The sequence below is a fragment of the Cervus canadensis genome, chromosome 30 (genome assembly GCF_019320065.1).
Source record: "Cervus canadensis isolate Bull #8, Minnesota chromosome 30, ASM1932006v1, whole genome shotgun sequence".
NCBI classification, from domain to species: domain Eukaryota; kingdom Metazoa; phylum Chordata; class Mammalia; order Artiodactyla; family Cervidae; genus Cervus; species Cervus canadensis.
Window position 1 is genome coordinate 38,029,634 of NC_057415.1, and position 22,219 is coordinate 38,051,852.

General features: G+C 47.1%; 1 protein-coding gene across 4 annotated transcripts in view; it reads right to left on the reverse strand.

Annotated features, from left to right (window-relative positions):
• ASTN2 (astrotactin 2) overlaps positions 1–22,219 on the reverse strand; it is a 989,097-nt gene that overhangs the window by 518,990 nt on the left and 447,888 nt on the right. For all 4 annotated transcript variants that reach the window (XM_043453335.1, XM_043453336.1, XM_043453334.1 and 1 more), the window contains one exon: positions 417–501. In XM_043453335.1, the coding sequence (XP_043309270.1) occupies positions 417–501 (85 nt within the window). The remainder of the gene's footprint in view (positions 1–416; positions 502–22,219) is intronic.

Sequence of the window (22,219 nt, forward strand, 5' to 3'; positions counted from 1 at the left end):
TCATATGGGGACACTGCTGAAGAACAGCTACAAATTATCGAATTTTGCAGAGGTAATCACTGGGTAAGTCTATTTACATTATACCAGTCTCTGTTTCACGGAAGGACTCAGCATTTCAAAGTCCTCTTTGTCCCTTTTGGAGTTTTTGTATAAAACATGTGATTCTTCTTCTTCATGAGTCCACTCAAGAGAGAGAGTGTTCTTTGATTACTTATGGTTTGGGAGGGTGAGCTACACTTAGCATTTGTTCTCTAGAAGATTCGCCATCGGGCAGGTACCTCTAATACTAAAATGGGATTCAGTGGGAAATAGGATTCACTTTCCCAGGAACACACCATTGCAAAGGAAGTGTCCTCTATGGGGAGCAGCCGGGGGCCCCACTGTCCTTGTCTTGCCTGACGCCCTTCGCTACTCACCCTTCACTCTGCCCCCAGTCACTGCGCACGCACAGGTGTCTGTGAACCGGGTCAGGGGCGTAGCCTTCGTGACAGCTGCACTCTCCTGTAAGCCAAAAAGGAAAGGAGCTTGTGAAATTCCGCCTGCGCCGAACGGTCTTCTTTCCTGGCGTCCTTGTTTTCTTGGAAAAAAGTGAGCTGCCTCATTTTAGCAAAGGCCGTGGAATGAGAATGTTCTTAGCCCACCTGCCCCTGCGGTTAGCAGAGTTCATTCATTGTTCATGCACTCACTCACTCACTCAGCAAGCCCTGGTCACCCTCCCTGCCGAGCTCTCTGCTCAGCACTGGGGATGCAGAGGTCAAAGGTGCAACCTAGGTGCTGAAGGAGCTCATGACCTAATGAGACAGACAGTGAGCTGGTGGCTACACACGGACGTCCTGTTTTCAAATATTTAAATTATGATAAAGTACTCTTGTGCTAAAAGTGTAATCAGAAAATTGAATTCTCTCCACCTGAATGAACAATTCACGTTCATTTATAAGGCCCAAATCAAATGCCACCTCTTCCAAATATAATACCTCTGATTTCCTTTTGTGGAAAAATTGTTTCCATCTACCATCTCCAGACTTTATTTTGTTTTGTTGTTGTTGGTCTTATTGGTTTTACTTGCCTCTTTCCCCTCCCCTCATTTTCCTTCTTGTCCCCTTCCCTTCCATCTACCAAACCATCCATCCATCCAATGTATCCATGTGTTGTCATTTTCTGGCCATGCCTTATACGTGGTCGAACATATCCTCACTAGCATCCGAGGCTGCCTTAAGTATAGTTTCTCATTGGCCAAGTACATTCTGGGTGCACATGTCCTGTTTCCTGATGTATCTTCAGAGTTCATTTCTGGAAGAGTCCTGCCCTCCTGCTATTATCGGTCTTGCTTCACTGCTCACTCCTTAAGGTTGGGGGGAAATTTTTGATTCAATCAGTTGTTAGATTTTCCTAAGACGTAGTTGTAGAATGTTCCCAGATGCTTTACCAAAAATAGATTCTATTAAAAAAAGCTTGTGAAATACTGTACCCTTCCTTAGAGTCAGTCAAGTATGACTGCAGTTCTTCAGTTCTACAGTCATTCTGGTTGGCTTGACCCAAGTATTTTCAAATCATGTTTCATGGAAACATCTAGCTTAATGTAGGAGATTCAGACTTTGAAACTTTTAGAGTTTAATGTTCCTTAAGACATTTTATTTTGAAATCTCCTTAATAATTAAAAAAATGAAGACTAAACACTCAGATATTACACGCTAGAACTGAGGACACTGGAGAGCTCTGTCGCATTAAGTCTGGTTGACAGGTAAATGGATTTTATGCAGTCCTCATTAAAAAAAAATTCTCCTATCATCATTGTTTCATTGAATAGGATCCTGGGACTGAGAGGCGAGGTGCTAACAAGCTCATGCTTTTTACAGCTTCGAGTCTTATGAATCAGTTTTCTCAGCCTTGTGCAATCAAAACAAAACACAGCAGTGAACGCGATGCCAGGGTAACACAGGTTCTAAAACTATCACCCATTAACTCCTTTTTAAAAAATGTTTGTATTCATCAAATAGCCTTATAGTTTCCCCTGATTCATTATCAATGATAGGCATTTGACCTTGCACGAAGTATTCTGAGTGTTACCACTTTCATTTGTTTTATATATTCCAATGCTGCTTAGTCTTTGTATACTCAGCATCAGCAAGTACCTGGCAAACAGCCAGGGCTTAATAAATGTTGGTTAAACTAAAAGGATAGTAAGACTCAATGTGGAGAAAAGAATAGGTCAGAGGCAGTACTCAAAATGTTCAGAACAAGATTGTTGAAAGACAAAGGGAGAAAGAGAAACAGAAAGAGAGAGAGAAGAGAGACAGAGAGATCGATGTACCTTTTGTCTCCTCTGGATACCTAGTAAATAAGAGGCGGCTGCTTGCAGGCAGGGAAGCTCTCTGTAATTCTCCCCTCCAATAACATCCCCAAGGGTCTCCCACTGAATGCCAGTGCTGCAAATACATGCAACCTAATGGATTGACTGTTGCCAGAGGTAAGGAAAACGGAGGGAATGAGCGGAGATCCTTGAGATTTGGATCAGAATAATCGACCCGAGGGGGCGGGGTAGGAGTCACTAATGATGTGTTAAAATGCAACAGTCCCTTCATGAAATATTCACCACTTTAAGCATGTCTAATATTAAAGATTAAAAGTCCTGGGATTTGTCCTCGAGACTCCCAGGCCTGATTTATGATCTGCCACAAGCCACAGGCTTTGTGATTCATAACAGGAGAGGTAAAGTGGTTACCTCTGGCACAGGGACGGGAAGTTGGGCAGGGGTGAGCCAGGAGCTTGGTGGGGCAGGGTGCTCTTCTCCGTGGAAGGGCTGAGGTTCCTGTCTCTCCTATCAGTGACTCGGGGCAGGGTGCAGGTCATTTGTTCTTCCCGTCTCTCGTTTTGGGAATATTAGTGAGAATGAGAAATCTATACAGAAAAAAAGGGCACTGCTATATTTTTCTCTTTCTCTCGTGTGTGCTTACTAGGCAAGTTTCTCCTGCCTTGGAATGGATCATTAATTACTGCCGCTCGTTATATAACAAATGTGTATTTTGCAAATGAGAAGTATCCACCCTGGAGGCTGCCTGGAGAACAGGAAGTGAGGGAGGGGGAAAAGCAGGAGTACTGGAGACACACAGGCCCGGGTTCCAATCCTCACTTTCTCTCTCCCCGGATGTATGGTCTTGGGGAAGCGGTCGCGTCACCATCTGGGTCTCAGCTGTCTCAACGACACAGTGAGAATGCAAGTTCAGCCGATCGCTCAGAGCTGATGCAAGTGGAAACTGGAGGGACGTGTGCAACTCATGGCTCAGGCAGACGCGAGTAGATGCTCAGTAAATCCATTCCCTCCTCTCTCCCTTCCCAGATGGCAACTAGCTTCTGAGGGATGCTTGCACATTAGCTGTAGGGACACTGGATAGGTACCCTCCTCCATGCTGGGGCTGTTTCCTCATCTGCAACATGGAAGCTTGGAACAGATGTTCATCATTTCTGGGCACCAGAGAGAACCAGTCATTTACACTGCCTTTCCAAATTGCTCACCTCTAGCTTTCTGGAAACTCCTTGTTTTAACCTTAACTTTGATCACTCTTAGCAGCTGGGCTGTGTGTCTCTGGCAGGACTGCCCTCAATGCCATGGCTATTGGCTTTATTGACCCCCCACTTCCCATTTTGCTGGCTCAGCGAACTCTCCACTATTCACAACTAAGCATTACCTTCTTGCCAGATGCAGGCCTCTGGCAGCACGACTTGAGGGTTAACCCCTTCCCTGGGTGAGTCCCATCCTCAATCCTGCCTTTGTATCCAGGGTGGCCAGACTGCTGAAAGTCAGCTCTCCAGGGACACACGCTGACTGCTTTTCCTGTATTGACTGTGAGTGTCGGGGCTCCCTGACTCCTGTCCCTACAGCAGGTGCTCCTTGGAAGAAGGGATGGCTGCCATCCTGCTCACCACTGCACCCAGCACCTGCTGCCCTGCCCAGCACATTAACAAATCCAGGGTGCACTTCACCATGGAGATCCCAGGTGGCTCAGTAGTAAAGGGTCCACCTGCCAAGCAGGAGACGTGGGTTCAATCCTTGGATTGGGAAGACCCCCTGGAGAAGGAAATGGCAACCCACTCCAGCATTCCTGCCTGGGAAATCTCATGGAAAGAGGAGCCTGGCAGACTACAGCCCACGGGGTCACAAAGAGCAGGATGCAACTTAGCGACTAAACAACAACAAATACTTCACAATAGTAATGCCTATGTCAAAGGGATAGGGACATTTTTTGCCCGTTTCTCCCACTAAACTAGGAGTCTGTTGATTGCAAGAACCTTTTCTTAATCACCTCCATATCCTAGTAGTTATATCATGTCTGATGAAGGGTTGGAGACTCACTTGCTGAATGGATGAATGAATGACTGGATGAATGAGTGAATGTATAAATATACTGCAATTATCATGAACTCAGGCTAAATTACTTTAGAATAATGATTTTGCTGAAGACTAGAAGACTTTCTTACATCCATGACAGGTATTTCTCAAGGAAATGGAAAGGGTAAACATGAAAGTTGATGAAATGGCTAAAATAGAATTTCTGTTTCACGTCAGAGCAGAAGAGGCTCATACAGCTCCTCTAGTTCAATCTTCCCAGTTTCACCTTTCAGATGGGGAAACTCTGGGCTCAGAGTGTGAAGACATTTAGCCAAATAAATGGACTAGCCTCTTAACCAGGCAAGATTAGCACCCAGGACTCTTGGCTATTACCCCAGCATCCTTTCCACTACACTGGTACACTCAATACTTTAATATATCCAGTAACATTCTCCTGATTTTTTTATCCTTTATATGCCTTTGACATTTCTGAGTTTCCTATAATGAGACTGTATTACATTTTAAAAAGAAAATAGTTTTTTAATGTAATGATTTAAAGTATCCTTAACACATTAAAAATATGCATTTACAAGTGACTGATAATGCAGACCTTAGAAAGGTTTAATCTCTTCATTAAAGTGGTTCCCATAAGGGAATTTGATTAAGTGTATTTTCATAGCACTCATTAGTGTGGGTGTGTATACGCAAGTGCACACGTGCCCAGTCGTGTTCAACTCTCTGCAACCCCATAGACTGTAGCCCACCAGGCTCTCTGTCCATAGAATTTTCCAGGTAAGAATACTGGAGCAGGTTGCCATTTCTTTCTTTAGGTGATCTTTTTGACCCAGGGATTGAACCCGCGTTTCCTGCATCTCCTGCCTCAGCAGGTGGGTTCTTTTACCAGTTTCTGAGCCACCTAGTAACTAGCAACTGTGTGCTAGTTACCAGGACTCTTTATTATGGGTCTTGTATTCCCATCTCTTTAAGAATTTTCCATAGTTGGTTGTGACCCACACAAAGACTTTGGCATAGTCAAATAAAGCAGAAGCAGATGCTTTTCTGGAACTCTCTAGCTTTTTCTTATGATCCAACAGATGTTGGCAATTTGATCTCTGGTAAGAAAGGTTAAAAAAAACAACCAGGTCATTACTTATAGAAGCAAATGTAGGTTTGAGGTACATCAGGTAGCTTCTGTTACACTGCCGCTGTGTAACAAAACCCACAGAATTTTATTGTCAGTAACTCTAAGCAGGCTTCTGCTTTGTTTCACCTTTGGGTCGACTGATCCAGCCAGGACTCAGCTGCACTTGGCTCCACGTTCACGTGCTTCCACTCTGCTCTATCTGACCCTCATCCTCTAGGGACCAACCGCTACTTGGAATGTGGTTTTCCCACGGCAAAAGGCAGGGATGTAAGAGAGCAAGGCCGGCCATAGCACCTTCCAAACTTATTTCAAATCATTTCAAACTTCATTTCATATCATATCTGCTACCAACCCACTGGCCAGAGAAACTTTTGAGTCAAGCCTGAAGACAGGGTAGAGAAGAAATCTCACTTTTTCTCACTATCAAGCATGCCAAGGATGTAAATGTGTAATAGTACTCTAGAGAGATGAGGACTTGACAATAATTCAGTCTACCATGGGAAAAAGGTTCCTGCAGCACCCCCTGATCTTCCATGTCTGTGCCCTGCTCCACACTCTCTTAAACCATGTCCTCTTAGAGAGCCATCACATGGCTTGGGAAGGAGTCAGAGAGATCCTAGCCTTGACTGTTTGCTTCTCTGTTCACAAGCTTGGCCAGCTTAGTCACCCTCTCCGAGCCTCAGCTTCATGTCATTTAAAGAAGTCAAATATTTTCCTCCCAGTGTTGTCATGGATGTCATAAGATGCTACAGAAAAACCCGACTGAACTTTGTGGCCAACCCTACACTTGTGTAAGACTGGTACATAGTAGATGCTCAATTAACAGAAGGTCTGCTGCATCCCTGAAGCTTATCCCTACTACCTAGAAATCAACCCAATAACCCTTCATCACATGGGTAATATAATTCAATGCAATCACTATATAAAGTATCTACTTTTGAACAGGGGATATTTGGAAGACTAATTCTTAACCTTTAGTTTTCTTGGAATTTTGGAAATCATCAGGGTGCCACGGATGATTCTGGAAATCATCAGTGCAGGTAGTTTGAAGGTGCTTCCACTTCCCTAACCTGTGTTTTCTCACTCATGAGAATCGTCAAATTAAAAGCAGTACCCCTTGCTCTAGACCTTGTGGTTATGTTTATTGTTGTGATGTTTGTGATTAGAAACTTCATTATGTTCATTGTTGTGACGTTTGTGATTAGAAACTTCATTATTTTCATTGTTGTGATGTTTATGATTAGAAACTTCACAGCAGGAGCTTTGAAGACCTGACTCTACAACCTTGGGCAAGTGACCAGTTGAGTCTGAGCTTCAGTTTCTTGATTTCACAGTGAGGCCAGAGAGCCTTCCTCCCGGTACTAGTCATGAGCGTGGTCCGTGAGATGACACGCGATGACGTATGTCAAGCGTCTTCACCACTCCTAGCACAACGCAGGCCCCAGTCGTGTTATGCTAAGCCCCTGTCTCCCCCACCACGTGCCTGGCCAGGTGACACAGAAGGGCAGACGCCCCAGGTGGCCCAGTCAGAGTCAGAACCGGAAAGGATGCCCTGCACTCTTGTTCTGAGGGCCCAGGGAAATGTCTTTTCAAGCTGCAGTGACAAGCAGGGTGAATGGGAAAATGAACAGCAGCCAGCGTCCCTGGCCTGTGATGATAAGTGATGACTGAGTCGGAAGCAAGTGAAAATGGAATAATAAGGGGATGCTAGGGTGGGAGGAAGGGAGCCAGCCAGCGGGGCGGGATTAGGAGGCTTCACACTCATCTGGCACTCTCACGGGTGGGGGCGCAGCTCCTCTGAGCTGTGGGGTCTGAAGAGGGTGGCACCCTCTGGCTGATGCCCTCATCAGCGCCTGCGTCCTGCAGTAGAAGGGGCCATAGACGAGGGCAACGTGTTTTTCAGGGAACATGGGGAACAGCTTGGAGATTATTTCATCCAAGCTGCCCCAAACACACGGATAAAATAAAGTGAGGTTTCTTTGGCTTTGCAAAGGGCACACCTTGCAATTTAGACCATTGTTCACCTAGAAAGCATTTATTCTTTCCATTAAAACAAGATGCTAAATTGGCCCCTCCTGTCTAGGAAAAAAGGGGGCTTCCCTGGTGGTTCATCTGTAAAGAATCAGCCTGCAATGCAGGGGCCATTATTGATAGGCATCTGTGTTTTTTTCTTTTTTTCCCCTCAGCTTTTTGGCACTACAAATGAATGCTACTATTACTATCCTTGAATGCATTATTTACGGTAATCTAAATGGTAAAGCATCTGCCTACAATGCGGGAGACCAGGGTTCGATCCCTGGGTCAGGAAGATCCCCTGGAGAAGGAAACTGCAACCCACTCCAGTATTCATGCCTCGAAAATCCCTTGGACTGAGAAGCCTGGTCGGCTACAGTCCATGGGGTTGCAAAGAGTCGGACACAACTGAGTAACTGAACTGAATCCAAACAGCACCTGAGTCCCACTAATTCTACCTCTTTTTTGTCACTTGAACCCATTCCTTCCCACCTGTCCCTGGTGCCGGCCCTGAACATTGCCCACGTGCACACCGAAGAAGCCTTACCACTGGAGACCTACTCTCAGTGTCCGGCTTTCAATCAACCTGAGTGGTGGCCAGTTCCATTTCAGAGAACACCTGCACGCAGGTCTCATCTCAAAAACTCCCCAGGGGCTTCCAGGGGCTTTCACAATAGAGTTCAGACGCCCTGGCAAACTCCGAAGTCCTTCATACCTGGCCCAGCCAGTCTTCCCCCTTACCAATTACTCTCCTCCCTGCCCCATTCCTGTTCTAACTGCCCCTGGGCTTCCTGATAAGAACAGGGCTGTGTGAGACTCATTTGCAGACCAGGGCCTACTCCTTGCAGTGGGTCTGCCCTGATCCTCCTCCTTGAGAAAAGCAGAGCCAGAGAAGTGAGAGAAATGTGCTCAACAGACGAGACACCAGGCCTGAGAGGAAACAGGAGATGAAGGGAAAACCAAGTGGCAAAATAATTATCTAGGGAGGGAATGAGATCATTTGGGCAGTTTTGCATACAAGCGGTGTCTTCAAGGAATGCATTTCACGGTGCTGACCCCTGCGCAAACTTGGGCAGATCACTCCACTTTTCCAGACCTCAGTCTTCCCATCTGTAAAATGAGTAACTCGCTCTCAGAGATCCCCAAATCGCCTTCCAAATCTTGTTCAGACTCCAGGTCTTGATTCTATCGCTAAGGTGCTCTGGTATGATGCCCTGAGGTCAGCATTTCCTGAGGGGCTGGAGCTGCAGGCAGGGTGTGTATGGGAGGCTCAGGGGTTTGGAGAATAGAGGCTTGGGAGTCAGAGAAACACCAATGGAGTGAAATAACAAGACATAATTCAGACCTTTATGAAGTGAGGACTTTAGAAGTTAACTCAGCCAAATGTGCTGCGTGACCTCGGGCAGGTCTCCCCCCTCCCTGGGACTCAGTTTCTCTATCTGTACAGTGAGGAGGTCGGCCTTGATGACATCCTAAGCAACCTTGGGTGGGTATCTCTGATGCCCCCCTTTTCTTTTAAGCTGCTGGAGTGAGACATGCTGGCCTTATTCTTCCCAAAGCATCTGAGACAAACGTGGACGCCTGCATCTCAGCTGCCTTGTTGCCTTTCCTAATTGTGCCTTTGAGATCAAGAAGGAAAAAAAAAACAGAGGCCAAAAGGTGGTGGTGACCCAGGCTGGTGACCGGGGCTGATGGAGATCACAGTCCTTAATCAAGGCTACACAGGGACTAATTGGCTGTTGACTCAGCTCATGTGGGCAGACCCACGTGGGATGGCTGGAGCTCTGAAAGGCCACCAGCCAGGCCGTGCTAGGACCCCCCCACCCCCGCCCCGCAAGGTCTTAGCCATGGTGACTCCTCTCCACTGGCTTCATCCTCTCTCTTCCCAGCCTCCTCCATCCCTGAGCGCCTCCCCGCCCGCCACCCCCCCCAACACAATTATCTACGAATAAGGGTCTGGGGGGAAGCATGTAAGTAAGAGACTCCCTTCAAATTATGGCTGATGGAGGAGGGTGAAAACAATCTAAAAGCCTGGAACAGATACAGACACAGACATCTCCAATAACCAGAAAGAATTTGGTTCTAATTAAGCAGCATGGGATTCCTAACAGGCATGCACAGAGCTAGGCCTGCTGGGTGAGGGGCTGCCATCCACCACTCCTCACCCTCCACCCCAGAGCCTGCATCATCCAAGCTCCTCGGATCAGCCTGGAGTGGGTTGGAGGGGTGGGAGGGTCAAGGGTCATAGCCCCAGGAAAGGGAAGGAGCAGCAATCTGGAATCAAAGCAACCTGCGGCTGAAGCTTCGGTCTCCTGCTCACGGACTGAGTGGCCTGGATATTTCAGCACACTTCTCTGTGCCTCTGTTTCTTTATCAGAAGATGGACGCCTTAAGCCCAGCTTCAAAAATTGTCACAAGGGTCGGAGGGAACATTTTAAAAACAAGGACCACACCACCAGCCATGACCGCAGCATTCAGCGTGTGAAGTTGTTACCAGCATCACGACCATTCCTGCCAGCACTGCCGTCCCCCCGATGCTGCTGTCCAGGCTGGACTCCCCCAGGCTGTGTTCTCTCCCTGGCCTGGTGCCCTTGGCACCTCGAGGCTGCAACTCTTCTCCTGGGCTGACTGCTGGGCTTGATCCGCTCTTTCTCCTCCTGCGTGGTCTTCGTTCAACACTGGTACAGACTGTACTTCTTCAGACCATCCTTCCTTCTTTGTACAATCCCTCTGTGCCTAGCATGGGTGGGATCGTGCACAGAGAGGAATCCATCTGAGTCTCTGACTCCACACAGTGACTCTTGAATGGGGATACTGAGAATAAAATATATTACCATGAGGTGTGTTTCAGGCTGGAGAGGGGAGTGTGTGCAAAGAGCTACTGGACCCAGAAGAAGGAGCTTCAAATCTGCCCCTAGGCCAGAGGCTCACCAGGCAAGAGGAGGGCGATAATAATAGGGAACCCTGAGATTCATAACTCCCAGGTAGTGTTGGAATTTCTCTATTTAGATTCACTCATGTGACCCTCACAAGCCCTTAAAGTAGGTTCTATTTTCAAACCCACCTTACAGATGAGACTGAGGCCCAGAGGGCATAAGTAACTTGCTCACCTAGAGTCACAGGGCAAAGAGGATTGGAATCTAGGGGGCCTGGTTCCAGAGACTCTGCGGCTGCCCCGGGCTGCACTGCCTCTCTCTAAAAGGGAAGGAAGAGTTTCCCACAGAGGAAAGGATGGGTGTGGAGGCAGGTCAGAGAGTAAATAGGCCATCACAGCCATTTTGTCTCTCTGGACCAGCAGGGACACTGGATCAGCTGGATCAGGCAGTGGGAAATCGCATCCTCGTTCTACAGGTGTGGGGAAACAGCCCCTGGACACCTCGGCATCCTCTCTCATAAACAGCCGTTCCCCAGTGATGAATCCAAGAGTACTGCGTGGGGAGCGGCGGTTTAAAGCAGAGAAGACAAGAACTGGAGTCGGAACAGGCTTCAAACTCTGCATTCGTCCCCTAGTGGCTCTGTGGCTTTGTATAATTTCTGGTCTCTGGCCAAGACTTGGTTTCCTCAGCCCTCAGTTCAGTTCAGTTCAGTTGCTCAGTTGTGTCCGACTCTTTGAGACCCCATGAATCGCAGCACGCCAGGCCTCCCTGTCCATCACAATAGTGACGCTAATCAGGCCTTCTCCTCGCACTGAACAACCCAAGAATGCTTTCCCGGTGTGGGCGCCAGAATCATAACCTGCTGTTGTCATGACTGCTATTAGGACACTGGCTGTTTGAACGTCCTCCCTGGACCGTAACGCTTCTCCTGGGTCCCTGGCTTACAATCTGGGGAAAGACGAGGTTAAAGTAAGTGCATGTGACTCAGTGGCTTCAACTGTGTCCAATTCTTTGCGACCCCACGGACTATAGCCCACCAGGCTCTTCTGTCCTAGGGATTTCCCAGGCAAGGATATTGGAGTGGGTTGCCTTTTCCTACTCCAGGGATCTTTCCAACCCAGGGATCGAGCCCAAGTCTCTCGTATCTCTTGCGCTGCAGGTGGATTCTGTACCCTGAGCCGCCGGGAGGCCCATATGGCTCTCATCAAGCATGCGTTAATCCATCATTCACAGCACCTGTGAATCGGGTGCTGGTGTCCTGATTTCACAGATGAGGAAACCGAAAGTCTCAGAGGTTACATGAGTGGCTTCCAGATGACACAGCGGGAACACAACAGGGTCTGGATCCGAATCCATTTCTGTGTGACTCTGGAGTCAGGGCTCCCCGCCACCATGCCAGGTAAGATGGAGAAGTTCAACACGACCCTCTATCTCACTCAAAACAACGTGCCGTGGTGGCTCTCCCTGGCCACCCACCACGCCGTGCTGGGGCTTACAGGTGCAGGGAGAACAGAAGGCTCGGGGGGTAATTTTGCCACGGGACCTTCAGCTCTGTTTCCCCACCGGTTAATGAGTGGCCTTGCTCAACCCCCTTCGTCTCTCTGAGCCTCATCCTGTCTCCCAGAAGAGGAGGAACATATGCCCTGTCCTCTCCCATTCACAAGGATGCTGTGAAGATAAAATATAGACTCATCCCATTCAGAACACACGGTGATTAATAATGCAGCCGTCCCCCCGCCTGCACAAAACCTGAAACAGCAAAATGAAATATACAAAATAAATTAAGCAGAGGGTAATTACTCATTTTGCAAAAGAGTTCTTCACTCCACAAAAAAAAGATGCATTGATGTTTTTTCCCAAGCATCAGCTATCTTTGTGAGTTTAAAGTCAAATTTCATTTATAGAATTAAAACAAAAAGAGTAATGAGTTTTCAGGCATGCACAGGGTACAGTGGGCCACACGCATGCATTGTGCCCTCGCCTGCACCGTCCTCGCCAGACTGAAGGGCAGTCCAGACACTTACAAGCACTGACTTTGGCCTTCTCCTAACCAGAAACTGGGGGAAACGGAGAGAACCAGGGGAGGGCGTATGACATCTGTCCTCTGCTTCAGAGGAGTCCCTTCCTCAAACTTAGCCTCAGCTCCAGGCAGGTGAGAGAGTAAGCTTCCTGGGACACTGGAAGATTGTCCTCTCCAGTTCCTTCCATCTGGAATACCGTACCATTTTATATCATGCGTACAGTCAGCAGGACCCAACTCACATTCGCTCTGCTTCCCTCACTCCTGATGAAATTCACGCACATGTTTCTGCTCTCGCCTCTGCCTCTCCCTGTCTCTCTCCTGTTCTGTGATTCGCTCTTTCCATCCACCTCTGTCTCCGGTTCCCATCCTTCGTGCCTTTGCTGCTGCCTCTGTGTCTCTCTTTGGTTTCCACTTCTCTGTCCTGGCCCCTCTCTCTGTTGCATATCCATCCACTGTTTGTCTGTCTGCTTCTTATCCTCTGTATCACTCTGCACTGAAAAGAACTGAATTTGAGTCAGAGGCCCAAGTGAAATCCCCAGACCCACCTTCATCTCCTCTTCTTCATAATAAGAGATAAAAAGGACGATCTACCTGCTTCAAAGGTTAACGCGAAGATGAAGATGACATAAGACACGGTGTGTAAAGCTGCCTGAAATAAGGAAGACGTTCATATCCTGCTTGTTCCCAATCCCCTCCTTTTCTGCCTCTTTCCCTTGATTTTTCTCATCCTCCTGTTCCCTTATTCCCTTTCCCATCCATCCCACTCCCTCTGCCCGCCTCCCTCGCCAGCACATGAGCCCACAAACCGCTCCTTCCCCTCCTCACCCCCGCCCCAGGCAGCCCTCACTTTCTAGCAACAGCTTAGGTGCAGGAGAGCATCCTTCCCGCTCTTAAGATGCACATCCTTCTACAAAACATGTTTATGCCGCATTGACTGGTATCGAGGGAGACTCATGATGAGTCACTAAAATGAAGCAATGTGAGTCCACGTGGCCTGCTCCACTAGGGCGAGGCTTCACTGGCACGCCCATCTGTGGGCGTGCTGAGAACCTGCAGGAGTCTGTTCCCACTGCGCAGGGTGAGGCAGCTGACCTCGCTCGACTCGAGGGGAGCAACTTGAATTCCTGGATATCCTATCTCACGGAAAGTCTTGGTATGTTCGGGATAAAAGCTACACATTTCCCTCACTCCCTGGCAGGTACACACACACACACACACATACCCTCCTCACACACACACACACACACCCTCCACACACACACACACACACACACACCCTCCACACACACACACACACCCTCCTCACACACACACACACACACCCCCTCCACACATTTCCCTCACTCCCTGGCAGGTATACACACACACCCTCCTCACACACACACACACACACCCTCCACACACACACACACCCTCCACACACACACACCCTCCACACATTTCCCTCACTCCCTGGCAGGTACACACACACACACACACCCTCACACACACAACACACACACACACACACACCCTCACACACACACACCACACAACACACACACACACAAACACACCCTGCCAAATTTCCCCACTCCCTGGCAGGTCAACACACACACACACACACACCCTCCTCACACCACAGCAACCCTCCAACACACACACCCTCCACCATTTCCCTCACTCCCTGTTCAGGTAACACACACACAACAACACAACCCTCCACACACCACACACACACACCCTCCTCACACACACACCATACACCACACACACTCCACACACACACACCTCTCACACAACACACACACCCAACACCCTCCACCAACAACAACACTCCACACACACACACACACACACCCTCCACACACACACACACACCCTCCACACACACACACACACCCTCCTCACACACACACACACACACACACACACCCTCCTATCCAGAGACCTTAACCACCTACATTGAAATGAAGGCTGCCTTCAGTCAAGAGAGAGGAGAAAGACAGTGTGGTGCAGTGGGCTGGCTCCCTATAGGTGGCATCGAATAACCAGAAAAGACCCTTGCTACTGCTAAATGCAGTGTTTTAAATGGTTTCACGGAGACCCTTTCTACTCTGTCATCACGCCTTCCGTTCCATCATGATTAAGTCTTTTGTGGGTTAAGCAGTGCCAGCACTGAGGGTTCTTTTTGCCCTTGATTCAATAATTCCCATTTATTGAACATGTATATTTGCCATATAATGGTTCAGGTACTTTCTACTGATTATAATTGTCACAATAATGTAGCAAAGGTGAATATCTTTTTGTCTGATGAAAAGGAGCCGGAAATTGAGGCTTGGGGTAAATTAAGCAATTTGCTTAAAACTGTACCAGTTCCGTCTTGAGAGGCAAAGCCAAGATGTTAACCCAGATCTGCCTGATTTCAAAGCCTTCTCTCTCTCAGTTTTGTTCTGACTGCCTCTCTAAACACAAAACTGAGCCCACTCGGAGGGCAGCTTGATTACCAGCAAGAGACGGTGGTGGCAGTGTCTGGCTCACCTCCATCCCTGGGGACTGACTCAATTTTGGGGCTCAGTCGATGTTTGCAGAAGAAAGGCATGAATGGAGGGTATGGAGAGCTCGCCAGGCTCCAGCTGCCCAGCACTGAAGCCCTTCCTTGCATGAATGAATGGATCTATCATGAGCTTGCAAGACGAGCCTGGGAAGAAACGCCAAGAGCCGACATGGTCTGCACACATCGTAAAAGACTCTTGGAGGCGCTCGGTCAAATTGCAGCCGGGGGCCTATTTCCCAAGGATGAAATATTTTGATGGTTTAAAATATTCTCAAGAGTTGAGGAATTCAAGCATCAGCAGGGTGAGCGGGAGACCTCTGCTCTGCCACTAAGCTGACTCGGGCAAGATGCTGACCCAAGGTCAAGGGTGATGACCCACCCTCATTGGCTGTAGAAGGAGTGGGTGGACTAGGTGTTTGGCACGGTTCCTCCCAGCTCTGCCCCTCTTTGTTCTTGACTCCCTCCCCCACCCCCTACTTGCCGGGCAGACGAGTCTTCTCAGAGCGGCTGGAGAGGCCACTGTCATGACTTAATCCTTACCCTCCCCGAGTTTAAAGGGACACTCGGTTTGTGCAAGTTCACAGGTGTCCCTTGAGAGTGACATCTCAGAGTCCATGCGGTGGCTCCTTACTCGGCTGGCTCTTCTTCCAGCCCCGGGTGGCAGAGTGGCCAGGAGAGCCCTGGCCAGCGCCCCCTTCACTTGCGTGTCATATTTGTTTCACTCCTTCCTTCCGCTCTCATCCTGGGGCATGGGTGTCTGTGACAGAATGAAGGTTTGTGTCTCCCCAGATTCCCGTGTCAAAGCCCTAATGTGGGGTGACGCTTGGAGATGGGACTTTAGGAGACAATTAGGGTAGATGAGTTCATGAGAACGGGGCCCCTGTGAGGGGTCAGTGGTCTCATAAGAAGCACAGGGAGATCTCACTCTCCCTCTGCGTGCACACACAGAGGCAAGGCCAGGTGAGGACACGGTGACCAGTCAAGACATCGGTCGTCTGCAAATCCAGTTCAGGGCAGCCGATGTCGGGCCTCCCAGCCTCCAGGACCGTGAAAAATACATTTCTACTGTTCTAGCCACCCAGTCCGTGAGGTTTTGTCGTGACGGCCCAAGACAGCAGACTAAGACTGAGTCATCCTCTCCTGGGTCTCTTCTTCTTTAGGGGCAGTGTGAAAACTGCTCATGCACATGCGGGGGACCTAACGATCAGACTCTTCATCTCTGATGTCAAAGCTTGAAGCCAACTCATTAGACAGAAAACCCCAAGGGACAGTGGATGGCAGCTTCCTTTGTTCACTATCGCCAGTCCTGGGTATGATGCCTGGCATGTTATTGGTGCTAAATGTTATGATATATATTTAATAATAATATATAATAATGATTATATATTAAATGATAACTGTAATGAGTGAAATGCAGTATCTAGATTTTGACCACTTTTCTCCACCTCCATGGCTATCACCCTGACCCAGCCACCAGCATCTCTGACCTAGATCATCCCATCAGTCTTCCTGTTGACCTCCCTGCTACCACTCTTGTCTCTGGCCCCATAGAATTTCCTCAATAGAGTGGCCAGATTAATCCTCTTAAATAAGCTAGATGATGTCAGTTCTCTACTCAGAATTTTCTGCGGCTTCCCCTTGCATTTAGGCTGAAAGGTCATCTTTTAAAAAGTTCTACAGAGGCCTTGGCCCTCTGATCCCTCTCTGTTCCCATCTACTAGTGTCCAGGGAAGCCCTGACACATTCTCTCCACCATCATCCTCAAGTATGTAAGGCAAAGTCCACCCCCAGGGCCTTTGAACCGGCTGCCTTCTCCGCCTGGACTCTGATCTCCCCAGTTACCCACAAAGCATGCTTCTCCCTCACCTCCCTGACCACGCCTGCCTTGAACAGGCTGCTGGGATGAACGCCCACCCCTCTCTTCTGCATTCACAGCCTTGCTTCCTGTTCCTGTTGTTCAGTCGCTGAGTTGTATCCAACTCTTCGCCACCCCAAGGACTGCAGCACCGCAGGCTTCCCTGGCCTCCCTATCTCCTGGAGCTTCCTCAAACCCATGTCCACTGAGTCGGTGATGCCATCAAGCCATCTTCTCCTCTGTTGTCCCCTTCTCCTCCTGCCCTCAATCTTTCATAGCATCAGGGTCTTTTCCGATGAGTTGGCTCTTTGCATCAGGTGGCCAAAGTATTGGAGCTTCAGCTTCTGCATCAGTCCTTCCAATGAATATTCAGGGTTGATTTCCTTTAGAATTGACTGGGTTGATCTCCTTGCAGTCCAAGGGACTCTCAAGAGTCTTCTCCAACGCCACAGTTCAAAAGCAATTCTTTGGCACTCAGTCTTCTTTATGGTCCAACTCTTGCATCCATACACGATTACTGGAAAAACCATAGCTTTGACTACATGGCCCTTTGTTGGCAAAGTAATGTCTCTGCTTTTTAATATGCTGTCTAGGTTCCTGTAGTCCTTCTTTTTCAGTAATACATCAACTTTAACATAGGATGCTATTTATTTAATACTACCTATATTCTAATCATCTGTCCCCTGCCCCTACCAGAATGTGAGCTCCATGATGGCAGCAATTTTTATCTATTCTTTTCATTCTGACACTGCCTGATATCCTGCTTAAATTAAGTGCTTGATAAATACTGGTTGAATGTTAAGTGAACAAATCCAAAAGGGAAGGCGTAAACACCAAACCGAATTCTTTAACTCTGATGCCAAAGCATTCAATCAGCTGACTAGACCAGGAGCTGACTCCTTTTTAAAGGGTCAGAAGGTAAATATGTTGGGTTTCGCAAGCCCCAGAGTCATAACTACTGAACTCTGCTACTGCAGCTGTAAAGAGTCATAGGCAATACGTCAGCGAGTGGACATGGGTGTGTTTCAGTAAAACTTTATGAAAAAGAGCAGTTGGCTGGTGAGCTGTGGTTTGCTGACCCCACATTAGACCAACGGCTTCCCTGGTGGTTCAGACAACAAAGAATCCACCTGCAATGGAGATCCAGGTTCGATTTCTGGGTCTGGAAGATCCCCTGGAGAAGTGAACAGCTACCCACTCCAGTACTCTTGCCTGGAGAGTTCCATTGACAGAGGAGCCTGGTGGGCTACAGTCCATGGGGTTGCAAAGAGTTGGACACGACTGAGTGACTAACACTTTCATTTCTTTCACTTTCATGCCGATAGACCAAGCTCTATCGGGCCAGGCAATGTGTCTGGTTTTGCCCAGTTAAATCTCAGTTTATAGCACTGTCCTCAGCATAGGACCGTCGCTCCTAAAGTGAAGTGAAATGAAATATATATGAAACATAATTTTACTCTTCACTCTCTGTCACAGCTGTCTAACTGAACTTGCCACAGTAGTAGAAATGCTCTTCGATGCACAGTCACTAATCACATGTGGCTACTGGGTAGCTGAAATGTGGGAACTGTGGATTAATTCACATTTTACTTTAGGCACATATGGCTATTTGCTACTATATATATTGGACAGTGTAGGTTTATCACAGTCATTCTTTAGTTTCAGGTCCAAATCTGGTCTCTCCCCCTCCAAAAAGGCATCCCTGACTGCTCAGCCTCATAGTAATTGCCTTTTTAAAAAACTGTCCTCTAAAACTCATTTTATTCAATTCATGTTTTGAGCATGGCTATAACAATAGCTAACATTTGTTAAGTGTTGTGTACCAGACACTGTGCTAAGTGCTTAACATGCTTTATCTAATTCAGTCCACATAATCATCCTCTGAGGATTGCCATGCTGACATTATTACCACCATTTACCACTGAGAAAAACAGAGGTTAAGAAAGGGTCAGGGATATGTCCAAAGTTGTGCGGGTTCAAAGTGAAGGGGCTGGAATTTGAATCCCCAGTCCTTCCAAACCCAGAGCTCAAGTTTGTGACTGTCACATGCTGTTTATTGAGAGTTGAAATGTGTGACAGTCTGTTTCCATGTATGTATTCCTTCAAGACATCAGGAAGCATGAGGGATCCTGTTTCCATATCCTCTGGAGCCAGAGTTGGACCTAGCATTGGCTTTCAGGGCAGATTTTCAGTACATAGAATTTCAGAGCTGGAGATCACTTAGAGAAAATCTAATGTAAGCTTCTCTTTTATTAAATAGAGAAACTGAGGCCCAGAGAATAAATGGCATGAGAAAAACCACAACTCGAGTAAAAGTTGCAGAGCTAGAAGCCCATGGGATTTTCATATCCAGTGTTTCTTCTTTCATTCACTCATTCCATTAGTCATTATTAAACATCAGTGCGCTAGACAATGGGATAAAGTAGGAAATAATATAGGCACAATCCTTGACTTTCTATAGCATACAGACTCAGATAACTAGGAACTGAGCACAAACAAATACAGATATGCACTGTAGCACAGGCTAATGGTTAAGAGGGTAAACTCTGAAACGAGACTTCTGAAATCCCAGTCTAAACTCTACCGTTTCCTAGACACGTGAGTTTGGGCAAATCCATTAACTTACACATGATTTAGCTTCCTCGTGTGTAAAACGATGATAGTCATAGAGCATTGCACTCATTCTAAGACACACAACTTTCCACATTTTAATATTTCTGAAGATAAAGACTTGTGTGTTAATCGTTAGAAATTTATGGTTATTAGCGGCAGTATTTGTCCTGAATGGTGCATAAAATCTTGGTACATACATCTGTCTGTGCCTTGATTTAGTTAAAATATGACTCTATCTATCCCATAGGGTTACTGAGAGGATTAAATGAGATAATCCACATGACTTGCTTAGAAGAGAGCTGACACATACTTTGTGCTATTTAATGTGCATTATTATTATTACTAACATTGTATTTACTATAAATAAAAAAAATAGAGTGCACAAATGGAGCTTCAAACATGGAGGGATAACTGAGTCTAGAAAGTTAACAGAAACATCCTTGAGGGAGGAACATTTGAACTGAAACAAGGACGAGGAAGAGAGAAGAAAGTGAAGAAGGGGGACTGTGAGACGTGGAGGTGGGTGGAGGGCAGACTGCTGCCTGCAGGGTGAACACACCTGGATGATAAGTCCAGTTATAGAAGCTGAGCATCCTCCTCTAATTGGTACCACCCTCCTGGAGATAATGATCAGAGATACATCTCAGGTCGTCTTTCTCTATGCAACTTTACAGGGCTTCTCTGGTGAGTCAGACAGTCAAGAATCTGCATGCAATGCGGGAGACCTGGGTTCGAAACCTGAGTTGGGAAGATCCTCTGGAGGAGGGCATGGCAACCCACTCTAGTATACTTGCCTGGAGAATCCCACGGACAGAGGAGCCTGGCGGGCTACAGCCCGTGGGGTCGCACAGAGTCGGACACGGCCGTGTGACCAAGCACAGCACATGTGCAGCTTTATAATATGAGAGGTTCTCACGACTGCCTTCCTCCAAGTTCAGAAGTAAAGGCTCCCTTGGACTTTCAGTGGGCCCAGCATGTCCCAATGAGAAAAAAGTTTTCCCAGTTTCTTTTTCAGCCCAGTCTAACCTTCCTGTCCTTCCCAGTACTGGAGCAGGCAATCCTGTGGCTTGCTGTCGTGAGTTCTCTGAAATTTTATGAACTCATCTTTTGACACAAGTTGTCCTTTTCCAAGGACCTCAAACCTCTTCCACATCATAACATTTTATAATACGTTTACACCAAATAAAGCAAGACTCCCAAAGAAAGATATAAACGGCTTCCCTGAAACTCAGAAATGCTGTCCCAGTTTCACTTCTCCATTCTGTATGTTTCCCCCATCCCCAACCCAAGCTGGTCCTTTTTTCCAAGTTAACTTATCCTGTAAATTCTTTGTCCAAAGGATTCATGCTTGCCTCTGAGAATTCTCTGCAAATACCTAGAAGAGACAGAATGCCAAAATGTCTATCCCTACTTAAGACTAAGCAAACTCTCTCACATACTCACAGTGCAGGAGCTCCTCACTCAATCTGGGTCCAAGTCCCCGCCGAGATACTTAGTAAATACATGACCCTGGGAATGTCAATCAATTACTATAACACACAGCTTCAAGGATGAGAAATGGAAGCAGTAACAGCGACCTAGAAGTTTAGTCATCAAGACCAAGAGAGTTACTAAATCAGTCTCAGCTTGATACTTGATAAACAGTAAGTGCATAATAAATAGTAGATGCTGTTCTTGTATTCAAGTACCTCTTGATGCCTGCCTGCCTGGGGAGTCATTTCAGTTGTGTCCGAGTTTTTGCAACCCTATGGACTATAGCCTGCCAGGTTCCTCTGTCCACGAGACTCTCCAGGCAAGAATACTAGAGTGGGTAGCCATGTTCTCCTCCAGGGGATCTTCCCGACCTAGGGATCAAACCCCTGTCTCCTCCACCGCAGGCAGATTCTTTACCACTGAGCCACCAGGGAAGCCTGGACCTCGTGATATCTCACCTCAATTCTACATTACCTCTCTTAACTGTAGGCAATACTGAGTTACTGTCTAATACCTTCATCTGCTATAGACAGACAGTGAATGCATCACATGGATCAATCTGGTGTGATAAATGGGCTTTTATGATTAACAGTCATGTCATGGAATTTAAGCAGAAGAAGCTTGGTTTGTTGTTCCAATGTCTTTTGTTGGAAATGGTGCAGGAAATTTTGATTTCAGTATCTAGTATGTCTGAATAATAAGGCATTGGGTTCATCAATTTACATTTATTTTAGATGAGTTTTGTTTAACTCAGGTTCTACTAAAGTTCAGGACCAAGGAATGGTGAGGTAGAGAGCACTGTGGTTTCTGAGGGTCAGTGATTCACTTTATGAAGGACTGATTTACCAGGTGAGGTCCACTGGGGAAACAGCATAGTTGGACATGGACTGATTCTAACCAGATAAAGGACAGAGCTCATTTTGAGTTCAGGAAAGACTAGTGATACCCAGCTCAAGGGAGAATGTATCTTTCAGTAGAGAACAGTCCAAGATAAAAAATGTTTTAGCAAAACCATACTTAACCAAATGTCATCGTCAGCACCCTTAGAGCTATTCATGGTTTTGACCCCAGAGCCCTACCCTCAACCCACTGACCAAGCTTTGACCTTTTAGCAACTGAAATGTTCCTCTCATTCATTTATTCACTCATTCAAGAAAAGATGTATTGATGCAGGAACTGTTTCTGTCCCTGATACACAGCAATGAACAAGAAAAGCAAAGGCCAGTTCTTTGTAAAACTTATGTTTTCTTATAAAACTTTCTTCTCTCTGGTCTGCCAGAGTTGGCTCTCTTTGGACAGATCTCAACTTATTTAACTGCACATCTCACTAAGCACTATCCAATGTAAACCCTACATACC